The 13,887-nt window shown below is 43.3% G+C and overlaps 1 protein-coding gene across 24 annotated transcripts in view; it reads left to right on the forward strand.

Moving 5' to 3' along the window:
• Positions 1-10,345: 10,345 nt before the first annotated feature.
• Positions 10,346-13,887, forward strand: part of LOC121869098 (solute carrier family 23 member 1-like) — a 56,676-nt gene continuing 53,134 nt past the window's right edge. For all 24 annotated transcript variants that reach the window (XM_042370266.1, XM_042370269.1, XM_042370272.1 and 21 more), the window contains exon 1: positions 10,346-11,251. In XM_042370266.1, coding sequence (XP_042226200.1) covers positions 11,231-11,251 — 21 coding nt within the window. In that variant the 5' untranslated portion in view covers positions 10,346-11,230. The remainder of the gene's footprint in view (positions 11,252-13,887) is intronic.

Here is a 13,887-nt window from a genome sequence, read left to right on the forward strand (position 1 = left end):
ATCTTTTATTGAGTATGATCTAAAATCACGGTATAATGACACTAGTATCAATGTAATACAATGGAAATGTAAAAAGTAGCAACTTAATCTAAAATTACAGACTCAGAGTACAGTGAAAATGGATGTCTGACATAAGCCCCCCCGACAAAAGCCACCCAGACAAAAGCCCCCTACTTTGATCGGGGTGGCTTTTGTCTGACAACCCTAACCCTAACCCAACCCAACCTAACTTAACCTAACCCTAACCTAACCAATAATTAACCACAGAGAAGAACAGTATATTTTACCCTCAACTATTTAATTATGTCCGTAACTTTTGAAAGCCCTTACTGTTGTCAGACAAAAGCCACCCCGATCAAAGTAGGGGGCTTTTGTCTGGGTGGCTTTTGTCGGGGGGGCTTTTGTTTGTACCCCATTGAGGATAGTGTCTTAGTATAAAATCGCAATGCTGTGAAACAAAATCTTAATATTTAATCTCAGTACCGCAGCAAAAGTCACATCAATATTTTTTAACCAATACTTTAATATTTCTTACCTTATAGTATTATGTCTTCCAACGAAGTAAATAACTGGATCGAAAACACAAGAGAACTTAAAAGTCGTCTAGCCTCCCCTCGTCTTGTCACGATGGAGACTTGTGCAGAACTGAAGTGAATTGCTTGTAACTGGTGGATTGGTCGGCTGTACATGAACTGATATGACCCGAGACTGCATGGTTTTGCAGCTACTGGAGACGTTAATCCTTCCCTTTGTATCGGCGGCAAGTTAATCCTCGTCGTGTCTGACCTAACACCTGACCCACACCACATGAGCTCACTGGCGTACTTGTTTGAAGTTGTTTCCTTAATCCTCAACAGGTTACAGGTTGTGTGTGGCGGGGGGGGGCGCATAGCAAGGGTGTACGTAGCTCATGACGTGGCCGTGATGATGTGGGTCAGGTGTTAGGTCAGACACGACAAGGATTAACTTGCCGCCGATACAAAGGGATGGATTAACGTCTCCAGTAGCTGCAGATATGGGTGATGAGCAGACCCAAAAGTGCCGCCCCCCCTGGTGCTGCCCCGGGCGGACTGCTTCTCTAGCTACGCTAGTGGGTTAAACTGGTCTTTGTTATATTGATTTGACTTGATTACATTCGATTGGCGGTGTTAAGTTAATTTGGGATGTTATGATTAGGCAAGTTTTAGATTAGATTTGGTAATGTTTAGTTATGTTAGATAAGGCGAAGTTTATGTTAGATTTGATAAGATTTAGTTAGGTTAAATTAGGCAGGGCGAAGTACGCCTTACATAATGGCAAGCTTTGATGAGGTTTATGTTACGATTACCAAAGGAAAATTATATCTATACATAATGTCATGGGTTGCGTTAGGTTTACCCACGCAACCAACTCCAAAGTTTGTTTTACCAGAGATAAGACGCCCGGCGAGGCATAACTGGGACATGTATTTTCAATTAGTGTATGTCAGCCAGCCTTTAGGGGGGTGGGCAGTGAAACAGTGTTGTACTGTTCATCGCTTCACACCCAAAAACCTCATTTTAGGCAGTATCCCCTGAGCCATGGGTTAGTTAAGACGTCGTCTCCATCCTCTCCTTCCTGAAAGGGAGCGGGACACCACACCACACAGAGTCTACTTGCCGCGACAACCGTCCTGTGAACCGTCGTCGACACGAGACTAAGCGTGTTAACCTAGGTTTGTTATCCCCGTGGAAATATCACGTGTGGAAGCCTGGTTGCGACAAAAGCAATCCAGGCTGGTCTATTGCACCTAATGGTTAATTCAAGTCACGCTTACCAGTTCTACTTGCCGCGACAACCGTCCAGTGACTGTCAGTGACGCGAGACTATGTGTGGTAACCCAAGAGTACCTTTTTGTTGTTATGGCCGTGGGAAGAAGTTCTTGTGCGAAAGCCTGGTTTCAACAAAAGCAATCCAGGCTGGCAGTAAATGTATCACTTGAAGAATTAAGGCTCTGTTAAGTTATACCCATAGTAGAGTAATCACATGTGTCCCCAAGTTAAAATTCTCTTTTAGAAGATTAATTTTATTACAGCGTGAACGTGAGTGACTCATATATCCATGCAAATTGTAAATCATTGTATGGAAGCTTGACAAAAAATGTAAGTGCAATTATCTGCCCGTATCTGTGATCCTATCTTATTATTACTGAAGGTAATGACTGATTGGTTATGACAAAGTATAACCAGTAACTTAGATAGATGTTGGAAATTAAATGAATCCATTAAATCATCATTTATCAAGTATAAATCATGGAATGTCGAGTGGTGGAGTGAACTTCTACGTAGATACGCCATAATCTCCTGTAAGTAATCAGTGTGAAGGTATCGGACTCTACGGTAAGAAATAAGAAACACGACATATTATTATCTTTATATAATATAATCCACTCCTACTACCACCGAACCACCCCAAAACCATGACAATACAATAGTCACCACAAAGACGTTTTTATGGGCAAACATACACGTGGATGACCGCTGGGGCTTAAATCCGTGTATATACGTAACATATCGTGATTACTGAGAGGTATACACAGCCAAGGCCCCCGTACAGTAGTATACTGTATTATGAAGACTCACGCCTCTCGATGATCCTCTCCCTGGTGACAGCAGAGTCGCTCGAGTCGCTCATTTGGTGACCTTGAGTCATGGGAGGAGGAGAGTTTGTCCAGCCTTTGTTACTATTAGTACGACTTCCTCTGCATGCCAAATACGATGGGCTACACTTAATGTTAAGCTGTACAGTATTCTGGGATTTTCTAATAAAATAAAAGACACATTCTTTCGCTTTCTAGGGGAACCAGAAAGATGAGTTATAACCTTTCATACATCAGTTATGTCGTTTGTTCATTCGTTTTTATGAGTTCCTTATTCCTCTGGGGGTCAAACGATGAGCAGGAGGATGTATGCAAGAGCCAGAAACCAAGCAAAGATAGAGTGTAGAAGGGCTGAAAAAGGGGTTCCAGAGGCTGGTTGCAAGCGAGGTCAAGTCAAACCCAAAGGCGTTTTACCGCTATGCAAAGTCGAAATTAAAAACGCGAGTAGGAGTATCAGACCTGAGGCTTGAAGATGGTAATTACGCAGATTCTGACCAGGATAAAGCTGAGGCTTTGAACAGCTTCTTTTCCTCGGTGTTCACAAGAGAGGATGCGATTAACCTTCCTGCGTTTGAGGAGAGACGGTTCGACACACCACTGACCCACATTGTGTTCACAGAAGAGGGTATTAGAAATAAACTGTCCAGGCTAAAGATCCATAAGAGTCCCGGCCCTGACATAGTGCATCCTAGAGTGCTAAGAGAGTTGTGCAACGAGCTTGCCGAGCCCCTGAAGATCCTGTTTTGTAAATGCCTGGATGAACAAATGGTCCCCATTGAATGGAAAGTGGCTTATGTGAATCCTATCTTCAAGAAGGGTGATCGTCACTCCACGAACAATTATAGACAGGTGAGCCTGACCAGCATAATATGTAAAGTACTTGAGAGTATTATCAGAGATGCCGCGATGGAACATCTACTACGAAACAACCTTGTAAAGGATTGCCAACACGGTTTTATGCCGGGGCGGTCCTGCTTAACACAATTGCTTAAGGTATTGGATATTTGGACCCATATTCTGGAACGGGGTGGTAATATCGATAATATTTACCTAGATTTTGCCAAGGCTTTCGAAAGCGTACCCCACGAAAGTCTGAAAATCAAACTGGAAGGGTACGGAATTCGGGGAAATGTCCTAGCGTGGATAGAAGACTTTCTACATGACCGCAAGCAGTGTGTGGTGATTAATGGCACGAAATCATCATCTGTACCTGTCACAAGCGGGGTACCGCAGGGCAGTGTATTAGGCACGCTGTTGTTTGTTTGTTTCATAAATGACATGCCTGACGTTGTACACGCCTCCATACAAATGTTTGCCGTTGACGCCAAGTTATTTCGGGAATCAAGAACCAAGAGGACTGTGAAGAGCTGCAGAAGGATCTCTGTGGGCTCCAAGAATGGTCGAAGAATGGCTGCTGAGATTCAATGTCACGAAGTGTAAGAGGATGCACCTGGGGCGTACCAACGGTAAGGGGGCGTATCATATGTCCCAACGGGATGAAGAAACTGCACTATTTGAGACTGAATGTGAGAAGGACCTAGGTGTGTATGTTGACAATGAGCTGAAGTTCTCGGGCTTTGCGAGAAGAAGGTAAATCAGGCAAATAAATTATTTGGTCTTATGAGAAGGTCGTTCAGATATCTAGACGGTCCGTCCCTCGTAACGATCTTCATGAGTGAAGTGCTTCCCCATCTGGAGTACTGTCACCCCGTCTGGTCCCCGAGATATGCTAGGGACTGTCAGTTGGTTGAAAATGTTCAAAGGAGGGCCAACAGACTGGTGCCTGCACTTCGGCACCTCAGCTACCCTGAGAGATTGGAGCTCCTGAACTTGCCTAGCTTATACTACAGACGGGCAAGGGGTGACCTAAATGAGGTGTATGAGCATCTGAAGGGGCACTACTCAGTCGAGTGTCCTTACTTGGAGCTGGTGGACGCTCACCCCACAAGGGGTCACAACTCAAGATTGAAGAAGCCGCAAGTCCAGAAAACTGTGAGGGCAAAGTTTTTCGGAGTGAGGGTACATTAGGCGCCGGTGCAAGCCCAGTACTTGCCAACAGTGTGTAACAGAGACGTGACCGATCGCCCAAGCGGCTAACGAGTCGATCATTTTGTGAATAGAATAAAATAAAAGGAGAAGTAAGAGAGATGTGACTGGTCGCCCAAGCGGCTAACGAGCCGATCAGTGGTGAAGAGGATAAAAGTAAAAAAGTAAAAGTAAAATCAGAGCATCAAATATGAAGGTTCATTGTTGTTTTTGAAGGTTTAAAAGACAACATTCTCTTTAAGTTAATAGATTGAAACATTTGTACTAAATCATTTTAATTTATCTATTTTTTTTCGCAAAAGTGATTCTCGGGAGAATTAATGATAATCAAATTACATACAACTGTGGGCGGTGCCGTCAGCTGCGAGTAAAAGAATATTATCATCATTATTCAAGCCAAAGAAACGTACAGCTTCAAAGATATTGATAGTTTTTGCTGTATTAATTATTTTTATTGATTAGTTTGTCCGGTGGTGTTAAAGCAACGGGTGAACATTGTTTTTCTGCATTGCATAAACATTGTATTTCTATGTTTGTCTTTGATACCCCCAAAATGTTCTACACTACTGAGGGTACACACAAACACTTATTATCTTGAAAATAGGTTCTTATTCTCGTACGGGAGATAAACAAGGGGAACAAAGAAACTGGCTTCCACACCATAAGGACTAGTGATCTCAACTCTCTATATCACTCCCCGCTTTGCATGTACAGATGTCAACATTCACAAGCTGAATACACAATATGTAAATATGATAATTCACATACATAACATGGTGCATAATAAATGGAAATATTACATAGCATTAATACATGTTCTGTAATACTTTACTATACATAGTTAATAGAGTAATATAAGAATACACAGCTTAAGGAACTATTTCGTGTCCATATTATACAGTATTGTACAACTCGAACAAGTCCTGTCGCCTCCTATGCTCAGCCATGAACCTCGAGACTCAAACAAACTCGGAAATGAGAAGCAGTCGTGGACGGATAATGCATCAGTGTCTGCTGATACCTCGGCGTTCATGGATAAGCTGGAGAGGCGACGACAGTAATTGTTAGCAACTGTATTGTACGGTACCAATTAATAGTAGTTCTGCTCTGTAACATAAACACGCATTGATCTAATGTTTATTTTTTCTATTAAGTGAGGGAAATTTTGTGTAAACTGCAAAACAAATATCACTGTTAATATCTCATCGTTCGTACTGAAGAACTGGGATAATGAGAGTGCAGTTCCTAAAGTGGATATTTTTATTCAACAATCTGTGTCAGATTTTGGAATATTATTTCTAGAATTCTATATTTGTATGTAAATATGCTGTACATCGCCTGTTAATTATGGGTAGGGAAAAATCGGGTCCTTTTAGGTAGAGTGCAATGGGCTCGTCTGTATTGTGACATGCTGGCCACTAAAGGCGCCACCAAAAATTAATCCCGAGTGAACCATCCTCCTATAACTCGACTCATCATCCTCACTTAACGAACAAACATCATAAAATTGTTAAGGAAACATGCTCCACCTTATGCCACGAAAAAAAAAATATTTGATGAGATTTTAAGGAATATGTTTGTCAAAGTTATACAATGTATTTTCGGGGATATTGAAAGAAACGGTGGGTGTAAATGTTGTGTCCTCCCATGTTCGATCCCCAAGTCTGATTATATGAAGGGTGTCATCCAGTGTGATCCCACCAGTACAGTACTCAGTGGTTTTGGTGACCTTTCATCATTTCACTGGAGCAATTGACGCCATTTTCTACGTAAATTCAGTCGTTTTTTTCCACTTCCACCGGATGAAAAAATCTATAACGATTTAGTGAAACTCCTAAAGAAATTAAACCAATATAACGAGATACTTAGGTCACCAAGTTTATAATTTAGTTTGGTTGGTTGGTTCTTCTTAAGTAGGTCAGATAATACCTACAACTTTGATTGATGTTGACAATGTAGGTCTTAACTCAGTGTTACAGGAACCAAACTTACTTTAAAATAGATGAACATAAACATATAGCAGAGATAATGTGTTAAGACGTGAAGCAGTGTTAAATATTGTTGAGGATGATTAAGGGTTTCTTATCAGGCAATGAGTTACGTACACCTGTGCAGCCTCCAGGAACCAATCACATTTATTCATGGTGCAAGAATGATTTTCTATTGGTGGTTGAAGACTTCCAAATCACGCTGCACCTCCCAGATGTACTGAGAAGAATAATGACTGAGCAACAATCACGTGGGTTGTCACTCCTCTGCTTGCCGACCGACTTACAACAAATGAGGGACAATTTTGTTCAAGTAATTTTCTATAGTTATTTTTTATTGTTTATTTCGTAATTACATAAAATTCAACATATATTTTTTTGAAAGACAATCATTATCTTATTATAAAATGGAAGAAAGTGTTATATTCTAGCCTTCATATAATGCATTGGACTTATTCTATTTACCGTGAGTGGCACTGAGCGCGGCCACAGAAGGCACAGCACGAATACTCGGTGGAAAATCGGACACACTTCGGTACAATAGCAGTGGACTGTCATTGGCTGATGGGGAATAATACTCTCACAAGGGTACAACATTATAATAACAAAGGACTCCGTGACGTGACAGTGCCATGACCGTAATCTTCCCACCCATCTCTAACCAGGAAAGAGCAAAGGTAAGTAAAAGTACGTAGGCACGGTCTTTGTCACTTGCATGGACACGGGCGGACTTGGTGTTAGTTAGTGGGCACGGCCTCTAGTACTCACGGTTAGGTGTTCACAAGCCAAGGTGAGATAAGCGGGTGGTACTACTGAGAAGTAATAATCTGATGAATTAATAATTAGCAGAGGTAATACTCGAGAGGTAATACTCATGGAAGGTAATACTCAGGGAACATACAACAATACTCATGATAAGTAACAATCAGGAGAGAGAGGAGGGGTGATTGAGTGGTACAGAGAGAGAGAGAGAGAGAGAGAGAGAGAGAGAGAGAGTAGTTGGTTTGGTTGTGCTGTGTGTGTGAGAGAGAGAGAGAGTAGGGGGAGAGAGGAGTCGTGCTGTGAGACTTACCACAAGTATTATAATGAGCCAAGCTATAATGCCTTATAGACTGGTATACACACAGGCAGGCTTCTTTTTGGGTGACTTCTGGTGACCTCTGGTGACACGTGGTGGCCTCTGGTGACTCCTGGTGATCTCTGGTGACTCCTTGTGACCTATGGTGAGTCGTGGTGGCCTCTGGGGACTCCTGGTGACCTCTGGTGACACGTGGTGGCCTCTGGTGACTCCTGGTGACTTCTGGTGACTCCTGGTGATCTCTGGTGACACGTGGTGGCCTCTGGGGACTCCTGGTGACACGTGGTGACCTCTGGTGACTCCTGGTGGCCTCTGCAGATCCCTGGTGGCCTCTGGTGACACGTGGTGGCCTCTGGTGACCCCAGGCCTCTGATGACCCTGGTGACTCGTGGTGACCTCTAGTGACACGTGGTGGCCTCTGATGACACGTGATGACCTCCGGTGACACGTGGTGACCTATGGTGACTCCTGGTCACCCTGGTGACACGTGGTGGCCTCTGGTGACCCTGGTGACCTCTGGTGACACGTGGTGGCATTTGGTGAGTCGTGGTGGCCTCTGTGACACGTGGTGGCCTCTAGTGACACGTGGTGGCCTCTGGTGAGTCGTGGTGGCCTCTGGTGTCTCCTGGTGGCCTCTGGTGACACGTGGTGACCCTGGTGACTCCCTGGTGATCTCTGGTGACACGTGGTGGCCTCCTGGTGACTCCTGTGACCTCTGGTGACACGTGGTGGCCTCTGGTGACTCCTGGTGACCCTGGTGACATGTGGTGGCCTCTAGTGACACGTGGTGGCCTCTGGTGACACATGGTGGCCTCTGGTGACATGTGGTGGCCTCTAGTGACACGTGGTGGCCTCCTGGTGACTCCTGGTGACATGTGGTGGCCTCTAGTGACATGGTGGCCTCTGGTGACTCGTGGTGGCCTCTGGTGACACGTGGTGACCTCCTGATGACACGTGGTGGCCTCTGGTGACCCTCTGGTGACACGTGGTGGCCTCTGGTGACCTCTGGTGACACGTGGTGGCCTCTGGTGACCTCTGGTGACACGTGGTGGCCCTGGTCTAGTGACACGTGGTGGCCTCTAGTGACACGTGGTGGCCTCTAGTGACACGTGGTGGCCTCTGGTGACACATGGTGGCCTCTGGTGACTTCTGGTGACCTGTGGTGACTTTTGGTGACTCGTGGTGGCCTCTGGTGACCGTGGTGACTCTCTGTGGTGGCCTTTGGTGATTGTGTGACCTGGTGACCTCTGGTGACCTCGTGGCGACCTCTAGTTACTACTGGTGACCCCTAGTGACACGTGGTGGCCTCTGGTGACACTTGGTGGCCTCTGGTGACTTCTGGTAACTCGTGGTGACCTCTGATGACTCGTGGTGGCCTCTGGTGACAGTTGGTGGCCTCTGGTGACTTCTGATAACTCGTGGTGACCTCTGGTGACTCTTGGTGTTCTCTGGTGACTCGTGGTGACCTCTGGTGACTCGTGATGACCTCTAGTGAATACTGGTGACCTCTAATGACACGTGGTGGCCTCTGGTGACACTTGGTGGCCTCTGGTGACTTCTGGTGACTCGTGGTGACTCGTGGTGACCTCTGGTGACTCGTGGTGACCTCTGGTGACTCGTGGTGACCTCTAGTGACTACTGATTCTATGGTATTCCACAGTACTCTATGCGACCATGGTGACTTTTAGTGCATCACAATGACTTGATGACTCATAATGACTGTTAATGACTCACAATGACTTAGTGATTCACAAAAATGGCTAATGACTCAAAGACTCGATATGCGTCCTTGTGACTTAATAATTGCTAGAAACTCACTATGACTCTTGGCGACTCACCATGGCTCTTAGTGACCTATAATGACTCCTTGTGACTCACTGTGACTCATGATGACTCACAATGAATCCTGGTGACTGACAAAGACTTCTAGTGACTCACTATAACTCCTGTTGATTCACAGAAATTTCAAGTGACTCACAATGATTCCTGGTGACTCACAATGACTCCTGGTGACTCACAATGACTCCTGGTGACTCACAGTGACTGCCAGTAACTCACAATGACCCCTAGTAACTCACATGAACTGTCGGTGACTCATTTCTAGTGACTCACTGTGACGTCTGATGACTCATAGTAACTCCTGGTGATTCACAGTGACTCCTGATGACTCATAGTGACTTCTGGTGACTCACAGTAACTCTGGTGACTCACAGTGATTCCCGGTGACTCACAGTGACTCCTGGTGACTTATAGTGACTCCTGGCGACTCACAGTGACTCCTGATAACGTAAAGAACAACAAACATAACCAAAGGTATATTTTATTACATAAACATTAAATCAACCGGAAAAATTTTACTAATAAAAACTTAAATAAAATCTAGATGGTCACTTCTGTAAGTTACCAATTAGTGAAATTCTAAGGAAAATTTAATTCCAAAACAAATAATAATTATTTTCTTTAATTAATGTTTTTAGAATATGTATTTGTCGTGCGGGAATATATAGATGAAAAAATTCCCTTATTGGCATCTTGTCTGTTGGAGTTGAGGTGTCTAGAGGCGGGAGCTGGGAAGGTCGGACCCGGGAGCGTTGTTACTTGGGTTGGTTTGGTCAGTGTAGTGCAGGTAGCGGTAGTGATTGTACGCTCTTTGCCTCTGCAGTACTCCTTCAGTCCTCGATTTCACGCCGTCACACGCACGAAAATTTATTCTCTTTCGCTGTTAAGTATCCGTTCTTACGACTTTTAATTTATTTAATTTATTTTCTCTCTTAATCTTTATCTCTTGTTATTTCGTTTCTATATCGCAATTTTCTTTGGTATACTCTTTATTTTTCGTTACTGGTTCTTCTCCTTATTACTTTACGATCATATTTAATCTTTTTTGTCTACATCTCATTTATTCATCTTTATTATTCACTTTTTTCTTCATTATATTGACGTTTTCATCTCTTCAGTCGCTAGTATTTCACTCTCTCTCTCTCTCTCTCTCTCTCTCTCTCTCTCTCTCTCCACAACAAAACGCTGCTGGGACAAGTCAATCATCTACGGAACAATACCACCTGTCTTGCGTGTTTCCTGTGCTACTTGATTTGTCCTTAAGGAACAATATACTAATTTTCAACTAAGGAACAATTATTGATCTAGTGCAAGGAACATCTACAGTACACTACTGTTGAACGAAGGAACGCGAGCTACTTGTCTTACTCGCAAGATACCTACATAAGGAACATCTGTGGCTACTGATTTTTTTTAATATAAGGAACAATTAACGTTACTTGTGTCTCACGTAAGTAACACGTCAGACGCTACTTTAAGTAATACAGCTCTGAGGAAACGCTGTGCTACTTAAAGAGAACATTACGGTGCTACTTAAAGAGTATTCTTTTCTTGTGGAACGCTTCTTCTACTTAAGTAACATCCGTCGTACTTAAATAAAGGAGCAGTACCTTACGGAGCTGCTCTTGGGCGTCCCTGTTACCTAAGGAACTCTCAGGAACAATGCATTTAACATCATTTGAGGTAAGTAATGCTTTTAACTAGTCTATGATAAGCTAACAAAGTGGTAAATTAACTGACCTAATTTGAAACACACTGAGTTAACTCTTACCCAAGTTAAGAGTGATATGTTAACTTTTACTCTTAAGTTAACTCTTTCCTACGTTAACTTTGATCTTAGTTAACAAGGTAAATGTTAACTCTTATCTACGTGAGGCCGTGTAACCAGTGGGGTTCCCCAGGGGTCAGTACTAGGCCCACTCTTGTTCATAATCTACATAAACGATCTAGATACTGGGATCAGCAGTGACATAAGCAAGTTTGCGGATGACACCAAAATAGGGCGGCAGATTATTTCAGGGCAGGATGCAAATGCCTTACAGGAGGATCTAAATAAACTGCAGGGGTGGTCTGAAAAATGGCAAATGAAATTCAACACCAGCAAGTGCAGCGTACTTAATATTGGAAGAACAAATACTGACAATGTATACAGCCTTAACAACACCAACCTAGAGAAGTCGACTTGTGAAAGAGACCTAGGGGTACTTGTAAGCCCGGACCTACGGCCTAGAAAACAGTGCGATAATGTTCGAAATAAGGCAAACAGAGTATTGGGTTTTATATCTAGAAGTGTAAGTAATAAGAGTGCAGAGGTCTTATTGCAACTATATCTTGCGCTAGTCAGGCCGCACCTCGATTATGCGGTTCAGTTCTGGTGCCCCTATTATAGAACGGATATCAATTCACTAAAGTCGGTGCAGCGATGAATGACGAAAATGATTCCGGGACTTAGAAACCTTCCATATCAGGATAGGTTAAAGAAACTTAACTTGCATTCCCTAGAAAGACGAAGAGTGCGGGGAGATATGATAGAAGTATTTAAGTGGGTGAAAGGAATCAATAAAGGAGATGTAGATAAAGTTCTTATAATATCCGAGCAGGATAGGACTCGGAGCAACGAATTTAAGTTGGATAAGTTTAGGTTTACATAAGAACATAAGAAAATATGGAGTCTGCAATAGGCCGGTTGGCCTGTGCATGGCAGCTCCTGTCGAGAGTTACAACCACTCTCTATCATCCATGAATCTATCTAGCCTCCTTTTGAAACTTTCCAGAGTTCCTGCACTTACTACAAAGTTGGTAAGCGTGTTCCACTCGTTCACCACCCAATTTGTGAACCAGTTTCTTCCTATCTCCCTCCTAAACCTAAACTTATCCAACTTAAATCCTCTAGGACAGTGCTACTCAAAGTGCGGTCCGCGGACCGGTGCCGGTCCGTGAGCCATCGTCTGCCGGTACGCGGAGAGTTTTCAGAAAAGAAAGAAACGATAGTCACGTTCCACACCACGTGACACTGCCGGGACATCTGACTCGGTCTTTTTTTTTTACATTTTCATTGTAGTTTTTATATTTATTATGGCTATATTTTTCATTTACTCACTCATGTTAAAAGTCATTGCTATGCAACTAACGAATGCGATATAATGAACAGCAAAACAGCGAACTGAAATACGTATAACAACACCTTCATGATGATGTGGCGTTTGACTCTGTGGGAACCACACCTGGGGATATCAATAGGGCGCATCACCTTGTGTTGCCAGAATTGCCACGTTTCTCGGCCACCAGTTACGCCATATCCACCCAAAACATAAATCTTTTTATTTTAAGTATGGTAGTTATTTAATTTCGGATAAAATAAATGTATGCATCCCATTAAAAGAAATGGCCGATTTTTTACTATGCGTGCCAGCCGTGAAGGGTGTCACACAGCTGGCAACCCTGCTATTCCACACGTGTGGATCAGCAGTCTGTGATGTCAGGTCACAGGTCAGTGGTTAGTTACCATCAAGAAGTGGAACAGAGAGCATCATACGGGTATCTGCGTGTTTGTCATTTGGGACCCCATCCCAACCCACTGATCTGAAAATGTAAGTACTAATAATCTTAAAGGCCGGTTCACACTATTCCTGTGTAAATTTGAAAAACAAAAAATTATTGTGGGACATATCTCAAAAGATTTTCCTGGGGGGGGGGGGCCTATAGGCCCCGGGATTGGCTCGCTTCGCTCGCCGGTCCGTGGCACATTGAAAAAAACCATGCCGGTCCGCCACATCAGATAGTTTGAGAAGCGCTGCTCTAGGAAACCCCCGCCCCCTCTTGGATTCGTCCCTGGTGTATTCCTCTACGTCGATGTTGATACTCGTCCTGCAGCTTTGATTGGTCAAGAGAACGTTAAATATCATGGTCAACCATAACTGCCAGGCGTATGAAGATCTATAAATGAGAACACCAACTTTGTTTTTGTCTCATAAATAACTAATGAACTACAATTTGATAAGTTTATAGGTAAATTTATGAATTTTTTGTTATCATTTAATTCGTAATAACTGTGATTGCTATAATGATCACACACGTATCCGGTACGATAACTTGGTGTTGGTGAAAAAGTTTCCCGGTCTGGCTGGTAAAAGGGTGGCCAAGACAAACAGGCAACAGGTAACAGAATATACTCAGTCACTCTGGTTGTACTGTAATTGGCAACGTAGGTAAGTTTACATTGTCACTCAAGTATTAACTGACTATAATTCAAATATATACAGGTTCAATTTAATATGCAGTTAATTAAACATACATTCCGTATCAAAGACCTTACGATT

This window comes from Homarus americanus, unplaced genomic scaffold, assembly GCF_018991925.1.
Source record: "Homarus americanus isolate GMGI-L3 unplaced genomic scaffold, GMGI_Hamer_2.0 scaffold24694, whole genome shotgun sequence".
In the NCBI taxonomy this organism is placed as follows: Eukaryota; Metazoa; Arthropoda; class Malacostraca; order Decapoda; family Nephropidae; genus Homarus; species Homarus americanus.